At 42.4% G+C, this 26,916-nt stretch overlaps 1 protein-coding gene across 1 annotated transcript in view; it reads right to left on the bottom strand.

The window, feature by feature from the left end:
* The window catches only part of LOC113407004 (E3 ubiquitin-protein ligase HECW1-like), a 373,262-nt gene that overhangs the window by 173,158 nt on the left and 173,188 nt on the right, over positions 1-26,916 (bottom strand). The window contains exon 4 of the mRNA XM_026654044.1: positions 7,001-7,095. Within this exon, the coding sequence (XP_026509829.1) occupies positions 7,001-7,095 (95 nt within the window). The remainder of the gene's footprint in view (positions 1-7,000; positions 7,096-26,916) is intronic.

Raw genomic sequence — 26,916 nt, 5'->3', positions numbered from 1 at the left:
TTAGTAACTACTTTAATTCCAGAAGCACGCATTTTTATGGTGTACTATTTTATGGTGTTACAATGCAGTAGAGGGTCTATAAAAGCATTGCAACTATTGTTAAAGAAAGATAATATCAAAGGAAAACAAAAAGGCATGACTACTTCAACACACCAGACTGCGGCTTTAAGATCATGGGAACTTCTTCCACTCAGTTTTCCAAGCCTTAGAAAAATGGAAATACAGCCCCGTTCTTAAGAACTAATTGTCTTACCTTTAAACTTCCCAATATGGGAGTTCACCTTCTCATAGAAACTATTCACAGCATATTTTTCTGCCTGCTGGCCTTTTAAATTTTGGACTGACAAGCTGCTGCATCCCTATAGGTGCCATTTTGTATCTGACTGCTGCAGCCACTTATCCTTCCAGCCAAGTAAGCATTTTTTAGCTCTAATTATTTTTTTCCTTTAATTTTCCCTTTCTTTTTTAATACCTGAGGAAATTACACCAGCCTCTTTGCCCTTCCTCCCCATTAGTGCACCTGCAAAAGGAACAGGCTGGATGTAAGGGGTACTCTGATGCCACTTACCTTGCAAGTCAAACTGGCAGCAGCAGGAAGAACTCTGGCTATACTTTTAAAATATATAGAAAAGGGCCCCTCTTGTTAAGTTCTCTCATATCCCTTGTGGCTTAAGTAGGCACAATGCCTCAGGCATAGCTGCTCTAGTAGCACTTCTCTTTCCCAGCATGGCTGAACCTTGTAAGAGGCATAATTTGGCCTTGTATTTGTAAGATATGTTAAAAAATATGCTTGACTTGCATTCTTCTGTGTGCTTAATTGTAATGCCCTGATAATGTATTTTACACAAGCCTTTTTACATAACCTTAACTGTTGAGCTGTGTCATAACTATTAGAAAGTTAATCTCCTTTTCTTGCCTCCATATCCTATGCTTCCATACCTATTGCTCTGAAAGATGCTGCATTATTAATTATTATTATTATAGCTGTCCTGTGAAAAATGTACTGGTGATTTACTATTGCTATGGTTAATATGAAACTGTAGGGAGGCAGCATGGTCTAGTGGGTAGCGCGCTGGGCTGGAACTCAGAAGACTTGGGTTCTAGTTCTGGCCTGCTGCTGACCTTGGACAACTCATAGAAATGTAGGGCTGGAAGGGACCTCAAAAGGTCATCTAGTCCAATCCCCTGCACTGAGGCGGGACCTAGTAAACCTAGACCATCCCTGACCAGTGTTTGTCTAACTTGTTGTTAAAAGCTTCCAATGATGCGGATGCCACAACCTCCCTTGGAAGCCTGTTCCAGAGCTTAAGTACCCTTAGGGCCTGTCTACACTGGCAAGTTTTGTCGCCAAAAACTGCCTTTTGGCAACAAAGCAGCAAGAGCGTACCCACTACAATGGGACTATTGTCACGAAAAACGCCCAGTTTTGGCAACAAAAAACTTCCACCCCATGAGAGATTTTTGTCTTTTCCCCTCCCTATATTGTCGACAAAGAGCCAGTGTAGACACTGCTGATTGTTTTGTCGACAGAACTGGCTTCTGCCAGTATCCCACAATGCCTGCCCTGATTGCTCTGCTCAGTGTTTTGATCTTTGCTGCCCTGCAGGCATGTGCCCTCCCCTTTCAAAGCTCTGGGAAGTATCTGTGTGCTGCTCCCTTTGGGGAACAAACAAAGAGCAAATAATTGAAATGCTCCTGTTCTGCCCTGCGCTAGGAACACAGCATCAGGCAGATGACTGCTGCTGCTGCAGGGGGAGGGGGACAGACTGCTGTGCTGCTTAGCCATTCCTCAGCACAGACAGCTCACAGAGATACTCATGATGATGCTCTCAGCAGCTGAGGGGGCTGTGGGAGAACTCGGAGAGAATCCCAAGATACGCAGCAATCAGCTCTTCCTTCCCACAACACTGCACTGTGGGATACATACCCACGGTGCATTGCTCACCCTGTCGATGATGGTGTCCCCAATGTGGACATGATCTGTCGACAGAGGCAGCAAGTGTGAACACCCTTTGGCAATTTTTGTTTTGTTGACTTTTCGGCGTTGACTTACGTTTTGTCAACAAAACTTGGTAGTGTAGACGAGCCCTTAGAGTTAGAAAGATTTTCCTAATATCTAACCTCAATCTCCCTTGCTGCAGATTAAGCCCATCACTTGTCCTACCTTCAGTGGACAAGAACAATTGACCACCATCCTCTTTATCACATCCCTTAACATATTGGAAGACTGTTATCAGGTAGCCCTCCGAGTCTTCTTTTCTCAAGACTAAACATGCCCTGTTTTTTCAACCTTTCTTCAAAAGTCAACTCTTCTAAATCTTTTCTCATTTTTGTTGCTCTCCTCTGGACTCTTTCCAATTTGCCCACATCCTTCCTAAATTCTGGTGCCCAGAATTGAACACAGTACTCCAGCTGGGACAATTACCTCATGTGTCTTCATATAATACTCCTGTTAATATACCACAGAATCATATTAGCCTTTTTTGTAGCTCCCTCATATTGACAACTCATATTCAATTTGTGAGCCATTATAACCCTTAGATCCTTTTCAGCAGCACTACCACCTAGCCAGTTATTCCCCACTTTGTAGTTGTGCATTTGATTTTGCCTTCCTAAATGAAGTACTTCATACTTGTCTTTACTGAGTTTCATCTTGTTCAATTCAGTCCAATTCTCCAATTTGGCAAGTTCATTTTGAATTTTAAACCTGTGCTCCAAAGTCACTTCCCCTTCTCTTTGCCTCAATTTCCCCATCTGTAAAATGATACTGCTCTCCTTTGTAAAGTGCTTTGAAAAGGACTGTAGAAGAGGTAAGTATTATTAATTAGTTTTATTATTAAGGGAACCCACATCTTATACAATAAGACATGAAGAAGAATGAAAAGCAAACCAGAGTGTTTAAATGGCGTATGAAACAAGGGAAAGAATGAGAAACTTGTCCCTTCATGTATGCAAACTCACTTTATCATAAAGACTTGGTTTAGAGCTTAGTCTTCCAAAGCACACAAAGAAATGAAACAGGACGGTTCATTATCTAGTGTTCATCAACGGCCCACACTCAACATGACAGCAAATAATGCAAATATTTACAGCAGGAAATCCTCAGTAATGATCAGTCACCATCAAATGGCAGTTAACTTATCGAATGGTAATCCCTGCCATGGGAAAGACAGCTGAGGCAGCAGTTCTGCACCAGCACAACATTCAGAAGGTCTCTCCCAATAGTTAGCTCCAGTTTACATGGTTCTGCCCTGATGCTAAGTGTGTTTGACTAATGCCATGAGGGGTCTATGCAGACAAGAACTGTGGCACTAAAGTTCTAGAGGTTAGGTCAACAGCGTTTCTATGTATCTAGTATGTACCTAATGAATTCTACCAGTTTAAGGGAGAGGTGGATTCATCCTGAGGTTATACATCCATACACCACTTTTTGTTTAATTGTGATGGATCCGATCTGTGTCTTCAGACTGTGAACTCTTAGGGAAAAGGATTTCCTTTTTTGTGTAGCATGCTGTTCATTGTGGTGCCTGTTTATTTTAATGCAAAAGGGGCTAGACCCATAATTAGGTTAAATAGTTGTCACATTCTCAGCCTTTGCCACTAGCCTGATGCAGCTTTCCTGCTGCTTGAAATAACTGCTCTTGAGTGGCTTTAAAAACATGATTATTTAAATAACTGAGCAGAGCAAAAATTAACTGACAGAACAAATGTCCATTTTTCCAGTATGGTACCTGATGTAAAGACAAATGTACAGCTACAGCATTATGACTAAAAAACAGCAGCAACAACATACTGAATATTACAGATATCACCAAGTTGTTCTATTCTACTGAGTGTAACTCACACATACTATTATAATGAGCATGGCATAAATGTTTAGCTATACAGATCGAAGCTGAAACAACTAACTGGGGTCCTTATGCTGCCCTAAATCCATGTGTAGAGCTTGCACTGTGTGTGAATTGGGCGAAGGATATAGCTTTTGGATCCTAGATATTCAGACTCATCATGGTGACTCACAGGAGATACACCCTGGGAGTGGGAGGACTTTTAATTGGCGGATGAACTGCAGGGCATCCGAATCAGCAGAGGAAAATACAATAACTGGGTTGGAGTGTGAGGTGATAAGTTCAAAGGTAATAAAACATACACAGTATAAAAATATGAAGTCACCAGGTCTAAAGTACAGTCAATGGACACGTGAAGTAATGATGTCCAACTAGCATAGCAACAACTTCCTCTTTGAGGATCAGATTTTTTTTTTTTAAACTTTTTTTTTATAGAGTATCAGGGTTGGAAGGGACCTCAGGAGATCATCTAGTCCAACCCCTTGCTCAAAGCAGGACTAATCCCCAGACAGATTTTTACCCCAGTTCCCTGAATGGCTCCCTCAAGGATTGAACTCACAACCCTGGGTTTAACAGGCCAATGCTCAAACCACTGAGCTATCCCTAATATATATTTTGGTTAAATACTCTGTCAGCAGCATTTGTACTGAATACCACCTGGAAGGCTCTAAGACAATCTGCTTGGGATAGTCAGCATGTGAGTATGCTAGTTGTAAACACTGTATCCAGAAGGAAACCTGTATCCAAATGCCTTTAGATGGTCATACACTCTTGTGTGATCTTCTTTTCAAGCTGTGCCAAATTTAAAAAGTCTATTAATCTAAAATAAGCAGCCTCCAATGACACACTAGGATCCTGCTGAGCTCCAGAGACTAAGGGTGAAATTGTGACTCCACTGAAATCAATGGCAAAACTCCCATTGACTTCAAAGAAAGCAGAATTTCACAGAACTCTATCTCTAGTACCTATTTTACAGATAAGGTAGGCAATCTTCTCTGCTTAGGATTGTTTCTCACACTGCACTTGGGGTCTAGCCCACACTGCTGGTAAGACTCCCATTGACTTCAAAGGGAATAATTCCTGAGCAGGGACTTCAGGAACAGAAATCACAAGCAAAACAGAACATGAGTACAAGTCTTAGACCATGATCCTATTAGCTATTCCATGAGGGCAGAATGTCTGCATTCATGCTGCTGTAGGAGGATTGGGGCCTTCACTTGTATTGTGGCCTAGTTCATTGGCTGCTTTCTGACATTGGAACAGCAGAAAGCAACTGGATCAGACTGGTGAATCTGATCTGCTGAATTTAATTCATTGGCCAAGCGGAAGGGCCCTGCCCATCAGTCCTTGCTTGTATAAGTAATCTGGTGGACTTCAGTCAGACTACATATGAAGCTAGACAGTCACAGTCCTTACTTGGCCATGCAGGGGAATAAGGAGAGCAGGGCACTCTCATGCTCAGATTGTGACTCCAGCATGGCGTGGACAGTAGGAGCTACTCTCCAGATACACCTCACTGGTGAACAAATGGACAGGGAGGGGTTAGAGAGACAGGGAGCAGAATGATTCCTGGCTGAGCACATGCTACTTACCAGCCCGAGTAGTTGACTGCATACAAAATGGGCAGTAAGCTAAGTGAGGGGCAAGAAGGGAAGAAAACTTGACTTTCTGAGTCACAATTCATTCTCTGGTCTGTTCCTGGGTGGTGCATCTATGTGCTTCCCCTGAGTTGGGGCTGATGTAAAGTTATACTCCAACCCATGATGAGTAAGTGCAGGAGGATAAGATCCCGAATAGTTAATTGTTATTTCTGAAAGGCATTTCATGAGCATATCTTTTTCAAAGAGTGTATGTCTTAAACCTTATGTTGGTAAATCCTTTTCTCTATTTTTCCACATTTTCTTTAAACAAAAAAAAATCAGTTAACTGAAAATGAGAGAACTAGCTAGACTGATCTATTGATCTAATCTATCTGGGATCATTGGGCTCCTCAACCCCACAGTCTCTGCTGACACCAGCATTTCCAGCTCCAGCCCCAAATGTCTTTGTCTTTGAAGTAGACAGGGTGAGGGCTGTAACTTCTTTCACAACTCTGAGAAATCTATTAGTTTAAAATTAAAAAAACCCAACCCTTTCCAGACTGAATGAGCTTTCTGGTCTGTTAAGTTGCACTAGAAAGGTGTATGTGTGTTTTCAGTTCAAACAGCTGGTTTCTTTGAATTTCCAGTTTCAGCTGTAGCTACAGCCAATTTAAGGGCATAGAAGACATAGGGGATGGGGTTGAAGTTTGAGCTGACAGTGGTGGTTTCAGCAGTGATTGGAGGTATGAGGTTCACAGGTAATGGAGAATCTACACATTACATTTTTCTCATGCTTTTTTCTCTTTATTTGGGTGCATCAATATGGTAAGTCTATTGAGGTAAACAATGTCCAACTTGTTTGGTTGTTTTCTCCTACTTAGTATTAAGCTATTCTGTTCCATTATTATGCTTCGAACATATTATGCATTATTGTGTCACATACCATACAACAAACAGATAAGAATGTAAGAACTGATGATGTGTTACAACTTGTTGGTCTTTTTGACTCTAAACCTGCAAAGGATCCTGGGATATGAACATAAATGATTCTGGGGCATAGGGTGATGGTAGAAAATTGAAGTAGACGTTTTTGCGACCCGGATGGGAAAAGGTTGACATCCCCCCTCTAGAACACAGGGCGTAGCCCCTGGTATTTAAAAAAAGACAGATCATGTTTTTTTTAAATCTATAATTACATTTGAAAGAAGAAACTTCATGATGTGTAAGGATGTGTGTGCTGTTTCTTTAAATCTGTAGCATAAAGTCAGTCAGGAGGGGCTGTGGAAGTACTGCGTTCTCTGATTGTTACTAACTCTTATAAACTGAGTGTGTGTTACATAGTGTGTGTTACTAACTCTTATAAACCATGGCATGTTACATAGCTGACATTCCAGTTCCTCTCGGACTATCACAGGATTGATATCCCTTTAGTATATTCCAGAGAATTTAAGAGCAGAAAGTCATAATAAAAATTAACACAAAAATACAAAGGACAGGGAAAGAAAGCAATAAATTGCACAATAATAGCTGGAAATAGATAATAGAGAAGCAGAAAAGGCTGGAGCAACTTACGGGAGCAGAATTATTTTTCACCGTGACACTGGGGGTCGTAGCACGTAGTGCTCCACTCACTCCATGGTAGTATTTGAAGCAGATCTTTGTTTCAGCTAAAAAAGAAAATGATTTTACATTAGAAATATTACCAGGAAGAAGTTTTATAATCTGTTACACTTGGGACGCATCATGTCCACTCATGAGGGCTAATGGGCAGATGAATCGAAGCCATTTGTCTCCATCTGATGGTCAGGCTAAGATACTGCAGATAGCTTCAAATGCTGGTTTCCCATGTTGTCTTGCATGAGATATAAAAGTTATTTGGTCCCTATGTTACACGAGAGATTAATCATCAACCTCCTCTGAGCAGTAGTTACCAGTTGTGTAAAAATATGTCTAAAGTCTGCAAAATGTGATAAGGATTTCCTCAAACTAAAAACAGGGATAAACCCCTCATGATTCAGGGGCTAAGCCAACTATTAATTGATGAGGTCAGGGAGAAACTTCACTTCTGGGCAGGTTATTCCATATTTGTACATTATAAGATTTCTCTGAAGCAGGCTGGTTCTGGCCACTGTCAGAGATAAGTCACCGGATTAGACAGATGACTGGTCTGACCTGGTATAACAATTCCTATGTTAAAGCATTTTTCACAAACAGTGCTAAGCCATATCTTTTCTTAATCTATTTCCATTGATTTCAATGGGATTTGGATCAGATACTTAGGGACTTTGCTAGTACTGGCAGCATAGGGTTGGAGCATCCATTGGGCTGGAGCATCCACGGAAAAAAAATAGTGGGTGCTGAGCACTCACCGGCAGCCCCCTATCAGTGCCTCCCCCTCCCCCCAGAGCCTGTAACGGCCCTGTCGATCAGTGCCTTCCCCTCCATCACAGCGCCTCCTGCCCACCGTGGATCAGCTGTTCCGTGGTGTACAGGAGGTGCTGGGGGGGAAAGAGGGAGGGTAGGGCATGCTAAGGGAAGGGAGCAGAACGGGGCAGGAAGAGGCAGGGTGGGGGTGGGGCCTTGGGGAAGGGGTGGGGTGGGGGCAGGGCCTAGGGCAGGGCTGGGAGGGAGTAACCCCCTCTCCGGCACATTAGAAAGTGGGCGCCTCTGACTGGCAGGAACATTACCAAGCAATAATCTTCTAGGGATTAGCAGTGTACTCTTTCCATTTTTGTTGTCTCTCAGCTGAATGTACTAATTAAAAGAAGCCTATCTCGACTACTGAATCCAGACATGGAAGAAAAGAAATCAGCTTCTCTTTTAATGGTTGCTGTATGATCCATCACATGATCTATTACATGAGTGGAGTACCTTCCACTCATCCTGGAGCCCAAAGGATGGCTAAATTTTCTTGTCTTCCATTGGACCCAGATAGATACCAATATGAGCACCTTACAAATATGTTTTCACTGGACTGGAGAATACTGTGGTTATCCTCTGCCCTTCAGCAACCCCATACTGTAGTGGAATGGGCTTTTCAGGATCAGTTTTTCTTAATATCTTTTTTCCAACAATTACTTGACACAGTCCTTTCTACAGTTGTAGTTGCAGTGCTAAATGCTCAGATACAATGGTATTAAGGACCATATAAGTACACAGCTTTGTACAATGCAAGGTGCCAAAGTGGGAACAAAATAACATACTGCTTAAATCCTATCATACCTCATTCCTTCTCTGACTGTTTGGCCCAATCCGGCAAGCACTTACCACCAGGCATTGTGCTTACTGCCATGAACAGTACTTTTGAAATCAATAGAACTGCTCATATTAGCAAGCACTGTGCCCGGTAGCAAGTATTTGCAGGATCAGGCCTTTAGACTGTAAACTCTTTGGGAAACAGACCTTTTTTTCTATTTGTTCTGTACAGCGCCTTACACACTTCTGGGTCAAATTCTGCCATCTCTGTATACAGGACCCTCACTGAAGTTGTCAGGAGCTCTGTATGCTCTGAGTGCAGACTCTTTCATGCTTAGATTGCAGTGATTATAATAGAGATGACACCCACTTTCAAAGCATTACAGTTTCTCACCTGAACAAAGAGAAATCATTCTACCACAGATGTGTATTCAATGGCCCTAGAAACATCTCATGCCACAAACATCATATAATGGTGTCAGTGCTGTCTAGCACACAGGTACATGGGGCAAAATGGAATTCCAGTTCTGCACCAGACTGTTGGTACCTCCTCATTTAACTGTCTTGCTGCCAGCAACTGCTGCCATCTATGGGCCTCTATGGAACCCAGAAATGCTCCTTTAAGATACCACAGTTATGAGTGCTATACACATAATACCCATATAAATAAACAATACCTAAATGACAGTGTTTTAGTGCTACCGAGGCAGCAGTGTATGCCAGTAGCCAAATGGTTTAAAGCAATACAGTTGTGACAAAAGACAGGACATGTTAACATCTGACACTCTGGCCACAGATCACTACATTGTGAGTTGTGGTTGCTCAGCATCTCTGAAAATTAGGTCCTAAGTATTTTAAACTGGGCACCAAAAAAAATCGAGACACCAAAAGTAGAAGACACTTTTGAAAATTTAGTCCTAACTAAATTTTCTGCCTGATCGACAGAAAGACTGTGGTGCAGCCAGAAAAATGAATTAGGAGTAAAATTTTCAAAAGCACCTGAATTATTCAGGAGCCTAAAATATTCCATTTTCAAAAGTGAATTAGGCACTTAAGACCATAAGTCTCATTGAAAAGTCAATGGGATTTAGGTTCCCAAGTCACTTAAGATACATCTACACAGCAAGGAGGATCCCACAGCAGCAAGTCTCTGAGTTTGGGTCTACAGCCTGGACCTGTGCTATGGCATTAAAATTGGCTGTGTAGATATTTAGGCTCGGGCTGGAGCTCCAGCTCTGAATGCACTCCTTTCCGCAAGCTCCAGCCCGAGCCTGAACAGCCACACAACTATTTTTAGTGCTGTAGAGTGAGCCTGAGCATAGACCTGAGCTCTGAGGCTCGCTGCCACAGAATCCTGCTTGCTGTCTAGACATGCCCTAAGTCAGTGGCTTTTAACCTTTCCAGACTACTGTCCCCCTTTCAGGAGTCTGATGTGTCTTGCGAACCCCAAGTTTCACCTCACTTAAAAACTACTTACTAACAAAATCATATATAAAAATACGTGAGTGTCACAGCACACTATTACCAAAAAATTGCTTACTTTCTCATTTTTACCATATACACCTCTACCCCGATATAACACTGTCCTCGGGAGCCAAAAAATCTTACCGCGTTATAGATGAAACCGTGTTATAACGAACTTGCTTTGATCCGGCAGAGCACGCAGCCCCGCTCCCCTGGAGCGCTGCTTTACCGCATTATATCCGAATTCGTGTTTGGGTCGCGTTATATCGGGGTAGAGGTGTAATTATAAAATAAATCAGTTGGAATATAAATATTGTACTTACATTTCAGTGTATAGGATATAGAGCAGTATAAATGAGTCATTGTCTGTATGAAATTTTAGTTTGTACTGACTTTGCTAGTGCTTTTTATGTAGCCTATTGTAAAACTAGACAATTATCTAGATGAGTTGATGTACCTCCTGGAAGACCTCTGAGCACCCGCAGGGGTATGCGTACCCTTGGTTGAGAACCACTGCCCAAAGGCACTTTGAAATCTTTACCAGGGTCTTCTGACTCCCCCTATACTATAGCTAGGAGACCATCCTTCCCTCTTTACATTCTTCCCTGACTACATACAGAATTCCCTCAAATTAACAATCACATCACATATGTACCTTAGTGACTTCAAAGGCATTACTGGAGGGCTTAAAGTCGACCACATGCATGTATGCAGGATTGAGGCCATAGTTTTAATAGGACAATTTTAAGAGTTAATAGACCTGCCACAGTATCCCTGACTCTTGATCATTGGAACAGCAGTGAGATAGTCATTTATGTTGAAGAGCTATCACTTATGATGTATTTGGGAGCAGTAGTTTTTATTAGAGAGTGTTAAAGTGGGGCTGAGTGTATCGCCCTGAAGAACTGCAAATCCAGACTGAATTCTCAATTTGTAATTTTCTCTACGGGATTTTTAACAGCTCAGCAGTAAAACTGATTACTTACTGAGCAGACAGCAAAAGTTGATAATATCACAATAGAACTGCCACACATACAAATAGGATACCAGTTCTACAAATTATTCAAATTTTGATTTTTCTCTCCCCTGGAGACTATTACATACAATTTGTATGGAACATTTAGAGGTAGAATAAATAAACGTTTTCTATTAGCTCATGAAAAATAATTTTCTCCAGTAGTTTGTATGATTATGATCAAGCTTTCATGGCAGGGAACCTGGCTTTGGTTACCTAGCATTAAATTTAGTAGGCAGTCAGTTACCATATACATCGAGGATTCTGTCGTAAAATTAAAGAGACACTGTCAGGCTTAAAAGGAATTGTATACGTATAATTAAGCAGGCCAAAAAAGAATTTGAAGAGCAACTAGCCAAAGACTCAAATACTAACAGCATTTTTTTTAAAGTACAGTACATCAGAAGCAGGAAGCCTGCTAAACAATCAGTGGAGCCACTGGATGATCGAGATGCTAAAGGAGCACTCATGGAAGATAAGGCCATTGCAGAGAAACTAAATGAATTCTTTGCCTCAGTCTTCACTGTAAAGGATGTGAGGGAGATTCCCACACCTGAGCCATTCTTTTTAGATGACAAATTTGAGGAACTCTCCCAGATGGAGAAGGTTTTGAAACAAATTTGATAAATTAAACAGTAATAAGTCACCCGGACCAGATGGTATTCACACAAGAGTTCTGAAGGAACTCAAATACGAAATTGAAGAACTAATAATTATGGTGTGTAACCTATCACTTAAATCAGCTTCTGTACCAGATGACTAGAGGATAGCTAATGTAACACCGATTTTAAAAAAAGGCTCCATAGGCAATCTTTCAATTAGAGGCCAGTAAACCTAACTTCAGTATCAGGGAAGGACAAGACATTAGAGATGGGAAAGATATGTCAGGTCACGTAGTCCCCACCACCATCACCACTATCCTGCCAGAGTAGGATTGTTCCCAAGGGTATAATTTAACGTCCCTTCCCTTTTAAATATCATCTTTCCTTGTTGTCTTCATTCATTCCTTTAGTTTTATTTGTTAAGCTTGCCTTTTTTTCTTCCCTCAGAATTTCACTCATTTTTATAATCCTCTATTCTTCTCTTGCTCAAAGGTCATCCTGACTTCAGAAGCTTAACTTCCACTAGAAGAGCAGATTTATTCTCTTGGATATAAAAAGTAATGTTGCCAAGATTAATCCGGTTTCCCCTGCTAGATTACGAAACCTCCTAAACTCAACTGCTAGGAACGACTAAGCAGCAGTATTCTGCAGGGAGACAGGGAATCTCACTGTGCTTTACTATTTGGTGTTTTCATTCCTGCTTGACAGGGAAGTTTGATAGACAAGAGACACTTCAACAATCTGACTGCCATTTACTCCAATGACATTTTCTGTTTCAGTTAAGCAGCAGCATGACTAAGCCTGAGCTAAGCATTTCTGAACATATAGCACCTGCCAGAGAGAGGGGGAAAAGGGCAGCATCTAAAAACCAGTCATTGATGAACAATTTAATCTCTTACCAAAAGAAGTGTTGTGGCTGTTGTTGGACAGATTATGTTGTTGCATAAAATATTAATGGTATCAAAAGTGATGATAAATAGGCTGTCCCTGGGAAGTGTGGGGAGGAGGGAGGGATTGAACCTAATCAGAGATACAAAACGGAAGGAAAACAACTGTTTTATGACACACAAAAGCAATTCACCGTAGAAGTCCTATAAAATCAGTACAGTACACAACCTTGTGATATTATAGTTTGATCAGGTTACCGTAGTATGGCCTTTAATTACAGCAGTCATTGCCAGTGATCATTACAGTTGGAACTGTGCAGTAACTAAGGCTCTAAAATGATGAGCTGTTACTATTTAAGAACTGCTCAGACATCAAAGTCTTTGAAAAAGATAAAAAAACAAAGGGCTAAGAGAATAAAAACTCAAGATCTAATGGCTAAATTTCTTCAATAGTCTCAGGTAACCGAGAGTTGCTACAGCCTTTTGCAACTGTGCTGCTGGTGCAGCTAAAGAAACTTCCATTCCCTCCCCCCATCTGTGAATGAATGAAGAAAAAATCATATTAAATTAATATCAAACTCTGATATTATGATGTGCAAGATACAATAGTAAAATGGAGGACTTGATGGAATCTAATATTATAATTATAATGTATACAACAGGGAAGTAAATTATAAGTGATACAGCTTTGGACAAAATGCTGTAAATTTCAACTACAGATTTTATTGCATGGGCAACCCTCTTAGGATAAAAAAAAGGGGTTGCATTCATATTGACTTCTTTTAATTTAAGTGATAAAGTGAAGAAGTAAGGCTACTGTTTCCAATCAAGCATGCTTATGATATCAAGTTAGCAAAATACCCCTGAAAGAGGCAGTAAATAAAAGGAACTGAGACCAAATAGCGTGTTTATAAGGACACTTGACCACAGAGTGGAGTAATCAGAAGGGAGAAGGATCTGATGAGGAGTAGGGGTACCAGGGGCAGAACTAGGGCTGCCTGGGCAAAGAGATTGTGATGAGGAGCCACAAGGGGAAAGTAGGATTGGAAAGATTGGAGGAGGAGGCCAGCGAGAGAGATTGGAACTGGGAGCCACTGGAGACAGGGAGCATGGATGGGAGGAGTGACTGTAGGCTACGGTGAGGGAGAGACACAGATCAGAAGAACAGCGGAGAGGAGAGAATTGGGCCTGGCTAGGCAAAAAGACTAGAAACAAGGAGCGTGATGACTGCGACGAGAAGCCTGAGGAGTTGAGACTAGCACTGGCTAGCTGAGGAGAATGGCGCTGGGACAAGGAATGAGGCGTGGGGAAGAGACGCCATTCCTCTACTGTCAGCAAATATCTTTGAAACCGACTGGCAAAGTTTCCCATCCCCCTCTAATTCTGGTCCACGGAGAACAAACACCTACACCTGCTATCAGTTTCTCTGGTAGCTGAAGTGACAGAGGTCTGTGTGCTGGATCTAAAGGTTCCGACACTGATGATGAACCACATGGGTGTCAATATAATGCTGCATGATGGAATTTCTGATTTCAGTCTTCTCTTTTAAAAACCTAGGAAATTACACATGTGCACACATACACACAAAGTCACATTAACAAAATATTAAGATTGCAAAGTCAAGCACTCGGAAGTTAGGAAATGCCAGAATTAAGGTGGCACAAGAAAGGTGGTTTTCTCTTTCTGTATGCATTGTGATATAGTCTTTAAGATTCACAGTGTGATTATTATATCCATTTGGGAGGGTTTTTTTTACAAAACTGTGTGTGGGAAAGGGTTGGTTTTGACAAAAACATTTTGCAAAAAAAAAAAGTTTTGAAATTGTTGAAATGTGGTCTTTTGACATTTTTTAAAACAAAAAAGTTCAATTTTCAGGTAAAAATTACTTTTCATTTTGAAATGTATGTTAGAGTATAGTAAAAAAATAGAAAAAAAATAGAAATTAAAAGGGCTGAAATTAAAGCAAAGCATTTTGAAGTTATTATGAAACATTTTGATTGACTCAGTTCAATTTGTTTTTTAATTTTGATTGCTTAGTGAAATTTTGAGAGATTTTTACCTGTCATCATAGAATATCAGGATTGGAAGGGACCTCAGGAGGTCATCTAGTCCAACCCCCTGCCCAAAGCAGGACCAATCCCCAGACAGATTTTTGCCCCAGATCCCTAAATGCCCCCCTCAAGGATTGAACTCACACCCCTGGGTTTAGCAGGCCAATGCTCAAACCACTGAGCTCCCCCGCCTCCCCCCCCCCCCATGATTTGGGATAGAAAATTTTTCAAAATCTCAAAAACTCTTTTAGAACAGGAAAACTATTGCCTGCCCAGCACTAGCGAATATTTATTATTAATAAATTACTAGAATGCTAGACTCTTGTTGCCCTTCCACATGTATGCTGAAAAGTTGAAAATGCACAGGAAGCCTCTTCCTTTCCTATCACCAACAAGATAATAAAAGAACCAACCAGAAACTAAAGCAAGCATTCCTGAGTCCCAGTTCAGTGCCCTATCTACTGGGCCATGTTGTCTCTCATATAAGCCATCTTCGACAAATCATGACGACTTTGAGACTCATCAGTATGCTAACAGGAAATTAATTGAGATTCATTATTTCTCTTCTCTAAAATGTTGACAGATGGTTCAAATGGGGATAATTACAGAATGTGTATTGATAGAAATACAACACAAGTTAGTGAATGGTTAGGTAACATGCAATTGGGGGATGTGGAGTAGGTTGCTGATTCATATTCAGTTCAGGATGGTAGGGACTAATAGTCGTTAATATCCAAGGGCTTGTTTACACAATGAGTTACTGTGTGGCTAATTGGGGTATGTATCTACAGTGCACCAACTTGCTGTCTAGTAACATCCCATGTGGATACTGCTACAGCATGACAGTCCCAGAGTGCAGTCTGGGATACTCCTACTTGAAAGTGCAGTCACTAAGGGCTTGGCTACACTTGCGAGTTAGAGCGCATTAAAGCAGACCCGGGCGCCTTAACTCATGACGTGTCCACACTGGCAAGTCATGTAGACTGCCCAGACTCCACGGCTGGAGCGCTCCTGGTAATCCACCTTGACGAGAAGCATAACGCTTCCTGTGCCCCGGCTGGAGTGCCACGGCACCAGTGTGGATGCCCTGGTCTATTAATAGGCTCTGATCGGCCTCCAGAAGTGTCCTACAATGCCTGTTCTAGCCATTACGGTCATCACTGGTCATGCCCTGCCCTCAGGTGATCAACCGTCGGACCCACCCTTTAAATTCTCTAGGAATTTTGAAAATCCCCTTCCTGTTTGCTCAGCCAGGCGTGGAGTGCTCTCAGCGAATCTTTCCAGGTGACCATGACTCCACGTGCCAGGCAATCCCCAGTATGGAGCAATGGCGAGGTGCTGGACCTCATCAGTGTTTGGGGGAAGGAAGCTGTCCAGTCCCAGCTGCAGGAATTATGATACCTTCAGGCAGATATCAAGGGACATGATGGATGACCGGGATGCACTGCAGTGCAGGGTTAAAGTGAAGGAGCTGCAGAATGCCTACCACAAAGCCCGTGAGGCAAACATCCGCTCCAGTGCTGCCCTCGCGACCTGTCATTTTTACAAAGAGCTGGATGCAATACTTGGGGGCGACCACACTTCCACTCCGAAGACCATCATGGACACTTCAGAGCCCAGTTCAACAAGGCAGGAGGAGAAGGAAAGCGGGAGTGAGGGTGCTGAGGAGGAGGAAGATACCCTGGCATTCCTAGATGCATGCAGCCAGGAGCTGTTCTCAAGCCAGGAGGAAGGTAGCCAGTCGCAGTAGACGGTGCTTGGGGAAGAACAAACACCAGAGGTGGTGCCCGGTAAGCGGCTTTTATTTTGGGAAGGAAGTTGTTCGGTGCGGGCTCTTGGGATGAGGAGGGTTAGGGCTGCATGCATGCCTAGATGCGAAATAGGGCACTGATGTGCTCTCTCACATCGCGGTAATCGGTCTCAGTGATCTCTTCAAAGGTCTCATGCAGAAGCTGGGCAATCCACTTGCACAGGTTCCTTGGCAGAGCTACTGTGCTCCTTGTCCCAGTAAGGCTAACATGTCCAAGCCACTGTGCCGTGAGGGGTGGGGGGACAATTGCTGCACATAGGCAAGCTGCATATGAGCCAGGGTGGAAGCCGCATTGTAGTAGAAGACCCTCCCTTGCTTCCCAGGTCACCCTCAGCAGCGAGATATCTTCCAGGACAAACTCATCCTGTAGAAAATGTGGGGAAAGTGTTCAGTACAGGGGCCCCCTGCAGCTGTTGGCTCTCCCCAAGGCACAGAACCCCAGAGGACAGTACGGCCATGAAACAATCAGTCCCTTTTGCCCCTGTGCTTACTCACCATTTTGGGGCTCCTGTAGTTTATGTGAGCTCGCTTTGGGATGGACAATTTCTACTATTGTGTAGACTGTGCTTGTCTTGAAGTATGGCCGAATCATTGCTCTGTCTGATGTGAACAATGCTGCCTCTGTTAAGTGTTGCATTTTGGCTTTACAGATGCAACCGTGAGATACCAGCCGTCCTTGTTATCAACGGCTGAAAGATTCGAAAGAATCAGGAAGTGGCCACGTAGAAGCAAAGAGGACATGCTGCATGAAGTAATGCAGCAGTCCCTTAATGAAAATCAAAAAGTCATTCAGCACCTGCTCAGCCTGTAGTTGAACCATTCCTGGCTGCCGTCAAGGCTCCCTGTGTAGGGTTTCATGAGCCACGGCATTAAAGGGTAAGCGGGGTCTCCAAAGATCACAATGGGCATTTTGACTTCCCCTACGGTGATCTTCTGGTCTGGGAAGAAAGTCCCAGCTTGCAGCTTCCTGAACAGGCCTGTGTTCCAAAAGATGTGTGCGTCATGCACCTTTCCGGACCAGCCTGCGTTAATGTCAGTGAAACCCCCACGGTGATCCACAAGCGCCATAGAGAAATACTTCTTCCGATTTATGTACTCGGAGGCTAGGTGGGCTGGTGCCAGAATTAGAATATGTGTTCCATCTATCGCCCCTCCGCAGTTAGGAAAATCCATTTGTGCAAAGCCATCCACAATGTCCTGCATGTTACCTGGAGTCACAGTTCTTCTGAGCAGGATGTGATTAATGGCCCTGCAAACTTGCATCAACACGATTCCAACAGTTGACTTTCCCACTCCAAACTGGTTAGCGACCGATAGGTAGCTGTCTGGAGTTGCCAGCTTCCAGATTGTAATAGCCACTTGCTTTTCCACCGGCAGGGCAGCTCTCAATCTCGTATTCTTGTGCTGCAGGATGGGGGCGAGCTCAGCACACAGTTCCCATGAAAGTGGCTTTTCTCATGCGAAAGTTCTGCAGCCACTGCTCGTCATCCCAGATGTGCATGACGATGTAATCCCACCACTCAGTGCTTGTTTGCCGAGCCCAAAAGCGGCGTTCCACTGCGGTGAGCATGTCCGTGAATGCCACAAGCAATCTCGTGTCGTAAGCATTATGTGAGTCGACACCATCGTCGGACTCCTCACTGTCAGTTTGTAGCTTAAGGAGTAACTCGACTGCCATTCGTGACGTGCTGGTGAGATCCATCAGCATATTCCTCAGCAGTTCGGGATCCATTCCCGCAGACCGAAAGGGAAGACAGAGCGCGCAGTACAAAAAACATTGAAAGATGGCACCAAATGTGGACGGAAGCACAGGGATTGCTGGGATGCGAAGCAATGCATCATGGGGCGTTGGGACAGGACCCAGAATGCCCCGCGCCCCCCCACCCTCTTCCCACAAGCCACAATGCCAGAATGGGAAGAGATGCTTTGTGGGATAGCTGCCCTAATGCACCACTCCCAATGCCTCTGCAAGTGCCACAAATGTGGCCATGCCAGTGCGCTTGCAGCTGGCAGTGTGAACACACGGCAGCGCTTTCCCTACTGTGCTCTCTGAGGGCTGATCTAACTCACAGCACTCTACATCTGCAAGTGTAGCCATGCCCTAATCCACACACCAGGACTTTCACTGCGCTGTGGCAGTGTCCACACAGGACAATACTGCCTGGCAAACTAGTGCACTGTAGATTCACATCCTGGCTTGCTGCGCAGTAACTTGCTGTGTAGACAAGCCCTCATCAGTGAACCATGGGAAAGATGAAAGTTGCTTCAGTCCAGTTTCTAGTGGATAGTTCACAAAACCCAAACATTGTATTTGGCACCTAGTTTCACAACTAAGGTGAGGCAGGGATGAGTGAGGTGTAACTTGCACTGCTGGTTTCTGCTTGGTGAATAAGTAGGATAAGTAGGGAAATCCTGCTTTCTATCTGGCACCTTTCACAAATATTAAGTATGCAGACATCTCTTTAAACAGAAAGACCTTTAACCCATGTATAAATAAGAGCAGAACTAATTATTTACATTGGGGCAGATTCTGAGACCTTTATGTCAGGACTTTTTGTGGAGGAACATGAATAAAGGTATTGGAATCTAGCTTGTTATGAGTCGTTCATTTCCCAGAAATTTAGCAGAATAATTCCCAGAATTATTAGCTGAAATTTGAAGATGAAAAGGACTCAGGTTCAGCTAGCCTTGCTGACACTGAATAATACCTTATTCCACTGAAATAAATGGAACTATTCACTCAGCATCAGATAGGATGGCAGAATCTGGCCTCAAACAAGTAAGAATTCCATTTATTTATTTAAATTCAAACTCTTCAGTGATATCTACCTATTCTTCTCCCTTTACTCAATGCAGCGCAGAGTGCTGACAGGCATGAAAACTTTTTTTTCAGTAATCACCAACTCGAGAGAGACATTTAATTCATTACAAAGAGCAAACTACAAGGGCTGTGCTGAAATCCTGAGTTTAATGAAATTCTATTGCCAATAGGCGTGTAATGTTTCTTATGTAAATCAGCTTAACTATGAGTTCTTCACTGTCAGCATCACTGAGCAGGCAATTTATTTTCTGGAAAAATGAAGTCAGCAGAGCATTTGTAATTGTGTGATAGTTGACTAGATAATAGACAAGCCCAAACTTGGCTCAATGATCCTAAGTACTCCCCTAAACTCCATGAAACACTGTACAAGACAAACCCTAACCCAATTTAATCTACTTGTGACAACAGATGAAGTGAAGCACCTTACAAAATGAAACAATTAAAGCAGATTAAATTTAAACTAACTCTTCTGTCTGGAAATTGTTTACCTACTTTGTTACAAGTAATTCCTAAGGTTACAATAATTGAAGGAGTTTAGAGAGGAAAAAAATCTTTGCATTTCTGTTTGTTCATTGTGTTGATTTAACACAGCACTTTGTGTGTAATCTCTTCCACTATCTCTCCTGCACAGTTAGGTTAGTCAATTTCCTGGGTTATGTGGGTTTTACTCATAACATGGAAAAATAGGCTTTAAAAAAATACAGTAATTGTAAAATCACTAAAATTGGTAAGAGTTTCAGTGGCAGGTGAAGGTCATGAAACTACTTTTGTTTTGTTGTTGTTGTTGTTAAATTGAGTAGATTACATCCCTTCAAATACACTAGAAAATCCAATTTACGCAGCCAGCAAGATATGCAGATAAATTAAATGCAAGATATTTCAATGAATCAGGGCCAAATTCCACTCTGTTACACTAGAGTAATTCCATTGAGTATCATCATGTGCAGGAATTTGTATCAAAGGGTTAATTCAGAATCTTCCAGCAAAGGTTTGCAGCCAGCTTCTCTTATTTAAACCAATCTGTATTCAAAGTAATTCTGTGCAGCCATTCCAGACTCACACTGTAGTAAATGAGGGCAGAATTTGGCACTTGCCAAAAAGACAAGCTTTGTGCTTTGCTCTGAATGCTACCAGAGGTGCTACAGTGGGCGCTCAGATACTACAGTGACAGTAAAAATAAAATCAACTAACTAAATAAAACCCTTAGATGGCCAACAGAGAGAGAAACCCCCAAAAGGAGGGGTTGGGAAAAGGTAGAGCCTTAGATCTGTCCTCTCTTTACTCCCCCATGATGAAGATGCAGACAGACAGTGCGTGCACTCAGCATGTTGTTATATTGATAAGGATCCTTCTAGCTCCCCCAGGTATAGCGTCTACTTCAAGCTAAATGCCTCCTAGAGCTGCAGTCACTGTGCAGTCTCTCTTCACTTCTCCCAGTGCTACAATAGGCTTAAAACCACAATTAAAAATATACATATACAACCTTTAGGCACAACCCTGGCCAATGGTGGCCGCATTAGCTGCCCCACTTCAGGAGCAGCCCTAGGAGGTCCTGTGCCTCAGAGATACACCTTTGAGTCACAATTCCCTTTTGCTTCCTCTCACTCTGGAAAGAGGGGTGAAGATACGACTTGCTGCTAGAAATGCTATAACAGCAACAAATTATGACACCCCCGTGCTGGCTGATGTACTGGGGGGACCAACATTACCTATTCCCTGCCCACTCGCTCTGAGAGGGAGCAAAAGCAGGTACACAGCATCTGCTTACCCCTGCCCACCCAAGGCTCCAGTAGCCCCAGCAAGGATTTAAAGAGGGTTCTTAATCCTGTTCCCCTACAGATGGGATACAAGGCGCTGGTGAGACCTCATTTGGAGTACTGTGTGCAGTTCTGGTCTCCTATGTTTAAAAAGGATGAACTCAAACTGGAATGGGTAGAGAGAAGGGCCACTAGGATGATCCGAGGAATGGAAAACCTTTCATATGAAAGGAGACTCAAAGAGCTCGGTTTGTTTAGCCTAACCAAAAGAAGGCTGAGGGGAGATATGATTGCTCTCTTTAAATATATCAGAGGGATAAATACCAGGGAGGGAGAGGAATTATTTCAGCTCAGTACTAATGTGGACACGAGAACAAATGGATATAAACTGGCCGTGGGGAAGTTTAGGCTTGAAATTAGACGAAGGTTTCTAACCATCAGAGGGGTGAAATTTTGGAACAGCCTTCCGAGGGAAATGGTGGGGGCAAAAGACCTCTCTGGCTTCAAGATTAGGCTAGATAAGTTTATGGAGGGAATGGTTTGATGGGATAACGTGATTTTAGTCAATTAGGCAATAATGTGCCATCGCTGGTAAAATGAGGGTCCGGCTGGAGAATCTTGCCTGTATGCTCGGGGTTCTACTGATCGCCATATTTGGGGTCGGGAAGGAATTTTCCTCCAGGGTAGATTGGCAGAGGCCCTGGAGGTTTTTCGCCTTCCTCTGCAGCATAGGGCAGGGGTCGCAAGCTGGAGGATTCTCTGCGACTTGAAGTCTTTAAATCATGATCTGGAGACTTCAACAGCTGAGTTAAGGGAAAGTGGGTGGGTCAGCTTTTGTGGCCTGCATCATGCGGGAGGTCAGACTAGATGACCATAGTGGTCCCTTCTGACCTTAAAGTCTATGAGTCTATGGCTACGTCTTCACTACCCGCCGATCCGGCGGGTAGCAATCGGTCTATCGGGGATCGACTTACCGCGTCTAGTGAAGACGCGGTAAAATCGATCCCTGATCGCTCTGCCGTCGACTCCGGAAATCCACCTCGGCAAGAGGCGGCAGCGGAGTCGGCGGCAGCGGTCGACTTTCCCGCGTCCTCACCGCCAGGTAAGCCGACCTAAAATACGCAACTTCAGCTACGGTATTCACGTAGCTGAAGTTGCGTATCTTAGGTCGGACCCCGGCTGTAGTGTCGACCCAGCCTATGAGTCTATGAGATGTGTAGTCCAAGACTCAATCCTACCTTTCCTGTTATAATCTCCTAGTCTGGTCCTTTGATCATTTAACTGTAAAAGGCATGATTGAATGAGTTTTGGATAGGAACAAAAAATGTCCCTGAGAGTCAGTACTTGTTTTTAATAGTCTCCTTTTCAAGATGTATACATGCCACAATTGACTAACCATCTGACCTTATGATGGTCCCCCTTCATCCTTTCTCACTCCACCACCTCCATATTGTTTGTTACTGTCACTTGTTACATCAATTTTCAAATTAGATTATAAATTCTTTGGACCAGGGGCCATGTCTGTTCATTTTTTTCAAGTGCCTACCACACTTTGGTGGCAGCAAAATACTTAAACATTTTCTTGTGTTTTGTAATCATAATGTGTAGTGTAAAAATACACCATGTAGTTCCTACTGGGAATTAGTTACAGTCACTAAACTCTATATTACATTTCATTGCAGGGGGGTTTTGTAATTAAAGCCTTGTGCAACAAGGTGTCAATATTATCAATAAGAAATTCTTTGCTTTTGAAAAGAAAAGCAAAAAATACCAGAAAGTTCGCTCTATTATTCATTATATCACAGTGGGTTTTTTTTAAAATATATTTGTCACACTTCAGAATCAATATGCACATGTTTCTTATCTCAGCTGCACATCTCAGGATATTTTTAGCCTAATATTTCCATGACAACAATGAAAGGAATGGTCAATTTGAGAAGAAGGCTGTGTTGGAACTGTGTAGCCTGAGAATTCAAGACAGGAGTAGATGTAGGCTCCAAATGCTTAAGTTCTCTCCCAATTACCCATTACACTACCATACTGTTCTATGTTGCTGTTATTTTTTATGATCAAAGTTGAATTGATTCTGGATGATTAAGAGATGTGCACATTATGTTTTCACACAACAAAGACTGTTCACTGCTGTCATATTACAAATACTGTAATGCCAATCAAAGGAGATGGGAAATTACTAACACAGATCACATTAGGGCTGATGATTGTTCCTCTCCTTAACATACTGTACTGACCACCACTGCAGAGTAACACTGACTGGTGTTGGGATACACTTTTAGATACTTGCTAATATTGCCTGTGTATCAAGAGTTTGAGGGTAAGTGTTGTTGGTGCTTCAAACTCTGTGCTTTCCAGGCTCTGCCTCCAGGTAAATGAAGGAAAGTTCTTTACTAGGCCTGGCAGACAAGACAGGTGCAAATACCCTAGGTACATGTCTGAAGGGTTAGTGACAGAGAGACTGTACTGAGAATTACCAAACCTTAGTGCAATGCTTAAGGCTCAAAAGAAGGGTGTAAGCCTCTATTTTCTTCTCAGGGTTCCTTCCGACTAGTACTCAAAATACCTCTAAGTCTGCCACGTTTTCTGGTGGAGACATAGTCTTAAGGTCTGATTAACTCTGTTACTCCAGTTTAAGGCAGTGTAACTCCACTGAAAGCAAGGAAGAGACACGGCAGGAAGTTGGTGCAAAGTAGTGGAGAATGAGGTCTATAGAACTTTGGTCTCATGGATCTGGTCTCAGGTCCACCTTTGGCATTTGTGGCATCATTCATATGGTCGTCATTTTGGGTCCTCTCCACATTGCCATCCTGCTGCTTTGCCACTATAAATGGCAACAAACTGAAATATTTTAATTCCATCATTAAATACCTACCACATTATTAAATACAAGCACCAGTGAATAAAAAAGTAACTCTGCACTGTAATTATCAAATGACAGGAATTCCCTAGAGTTCGGTTATTCATTCTTTTCCTACCCACCAAGTGGAAAACTGCATTCTTAGAGGACTATTTTCTTCTCAGTACACTGGAGATTTACCTGGGTAACTCCTATTAGCATTAATTAACCAGAGGGAAATAGACCTTTAAGTCTATGCAGTAGCAAGCAATTCTCTTTTTTCCCCACTGAAACACTCATAATTAATTGTGTTTGCTCACCTAGATCTGTTAGTCCTTAAATAAGAGCTGAGTGTCAATGATGATTCTTAGGTATACTTCTTTCCTCTCCCTTCCTTTGTCTTGTAATTCCTTTGTCTTGTGAAAACCAGAGGCTATATTCTTCCTTCCCACAGAGACACCACTAGGAAGAGATGAGCTCCCACAGAAAATCACTGAGCCAGATTGCAAGCTGGTGAAACTCCATAGGTGCAATGCCTTTGTAAACATGGAAGTTGTACTTGTTTACCCCAGATAAAATTTTGGCCCTGCAGTTTTAAACTTGTAGAACTCAACTCCTCTGTGGTATAATACTGACATCAGTGAGAGGGGGAATTTGGCCCATGGATTTTAATCAAATGTTCCCCTTCTAGGGAGAGATTTGAAGGCCTGCAAAGGAGCCAGGGAGCACAAACTAACCTTAGGATGTGTGGGCATATCCCAGGACCTCTGCAGGACATGCCACTGCCAACCCTTTTCACAGGCCTCCCTCTTCTGCATGTGTGCACAGATCCCTTAGGTCAGCAGTACTCAGACTAATACCTAGCACATTACATCTAAACCCCCAAAGTACTTGGCATACTAACTTCATCATTTTAATCAGTGTTTTATAATGGTTTCTATTCTGATACTGCAAACCAACCCACATACCACATGACTGCAGCCCACACACTGCAGTTTGAGTTCCATCACTGCCTTAGATTGTGTGCTGTGCTGCCATTGTCTCCTGTCCGAGGAGTTGATGAGAATCATGTAGCACTGGCTCTGCTCCTTCCACAAGTTCTGGGACTATTCTGCCCTTATTTCTTTATATAGAAATATATATATATATTCCTTTCCCCATATGACAGTGAAGAGGACAGGCCCATGTTCAGCAGTAAGTCTGGTTACATTTGTAGAAAAGAGTGGTTGTGTTTTCAGTATATTTTCATATATTTGCAGATGATACATGGCCAACAATGCTAATAGCTTATTATAGTTAGTAGCATATTCTGATATGGCTTGCATATATTAACATACCATATACAGTATAAACAATGGGCTCAAACCCACAAGGCTTCTGTGCTTTTGTGTCAAACTCTTCAGCTGGAGTATTTCATACAAAGGAATTGCAAGATCATGCCCAAGGTATCAAGATGTGTTTATAATGGGAGAGGCTGTGCAGCCGTTGCTGGGATCAGGATCCGAACCCAATTGGAGATTTAGGCTAGGGTTCAGGTTCAAAGGTGAATTAAGGCTAGCGTTCAGGTTTAGATTTGAAAGTCATCAAATCTCACATGGTTCTCATAAGACTTTTGCTCAGGATGGTTCCATCCTGAATGAGGAGACTCATGAGAAGAGCTGTTATGAGAATTCTCCCTTTTCAGTCTGAAATGGTGGGAGAACGGGTGTATTCATGAGATTTTTGACACATCTTAACTGGAAACATAAAATAAATCTCTCCTGCTTTTGACTCCACTTAGATTCAAAATCTTTGGATCTTCGGATACGGATCTGAATCTCTCCACTCCTCCCACTTTTGAGAGGCAAGAACAGACCCCTTCAGTTATTGCTTGTCTTCTGGCTGCTTGTTTATACTACCATGCAATACATTCTGCAACTTCTCTTTACAGTTTGGGCTACAGAAAGGAAAAGTGATCTGGCATTTAGATAGCAAGTTATCTGCAGCTGTTGGTACATTAGGCTAAAGTAGATTATTTCTTATGTTCAGGCTTAAGGAGTTCAACCTGCTGCAGCTAGGCATTTGGAGAATTTCTATTCATAAGATTGTTTTGCTTAGCTGTCACTGATGTTACTCCCAATGCCAATTTCAGTGCTAATTTGGAAGTCTCGGGGAAACAGATGTCAATTAAGATGAAAAAAGTCAAGTACTATTGTGTAAAACTGCTAAAGAAAAAGTAACTGTATCTGTGTTTAGCTACTCTCAATCTCTCTCTCATCACTCTCTTACGAACTCAGTAACAGTCATATTAACTCTTTGCCCCCATGCATTTCATCTAAATGCATACAACAGAGCCAAGATATAATAGACTTAGCTTAGAAAGACTGCTCAACTTGAGAATCTAATAATGAAGACATTGAAAGAGTGCAATTTATATTTAAGGTGAATAGATGTATAAATGGTAAGGGTGAAAATATTATGACCCAGATCCTCAGCTGGTGTTCATCAACATAGCTCCACACCAATTTACACCAGGTGAGAATCTGGCCCTATATTTCCATATAAGAATGAAAATGTAGTGTGACAATCAAGATGGAAGCTATAGCTTTAACACAAGCAAGTTGATGTGAAACTGTAACTGGCCTAGATTGTCTACCACAGAGCTGGCAACAAGACCTTATTCTCTAATAAAATACACCAATGTATAGATGCATGCTCTGTTTTTCACAGAGTTGATTAATCAGATGTGCAAAGAGCTGTATATCAATCATTTGGTAATCTCTACCTGGCAGCTATTTCAGTCCCTCTGGCTTTTCTCTTTATTACCTAGACACACAACACAAGGGTGAGATGTGAGCCTCATTGGCTAGCAGTGACATTTGCAAGCCTTGTGCTACTGTCCTAATAACCACATCTTTGAGTTTGCTGAAGCTCATTCAAGCTGAAACTATAGTAGCCACATAAACAGGTAAAGAGAGGAAATGTCCCTTTTCAGTTGCGGCTCAGGTCCTGATCCTCTAGGGTGACCGGACAGCAAGTGTGAAAAATCAGGATGG

The sequence above is a fragment of the Terrapene carolina genome, unplaced genomic scaffold, assembly GCF_002925995.2.
Source record: "Terrapene carolina triunguis isolate 2854851 unplaced genomic scaffold, T_m_triunguis-2.0 Scaffold179, whole genome shotgun sequence".
Taxonomy (NCBI): domain Eukaryota; kingdom Metazoa; phylum Chordata; order Testudines; family Emydidae; genus Terrapene; species Terrapene triunguis.
The sequence above is the reverse complement of the archived record's forward strand: the minus strand, read 5'-3'. Positions and strand labels throughout refer to the sequence as shown.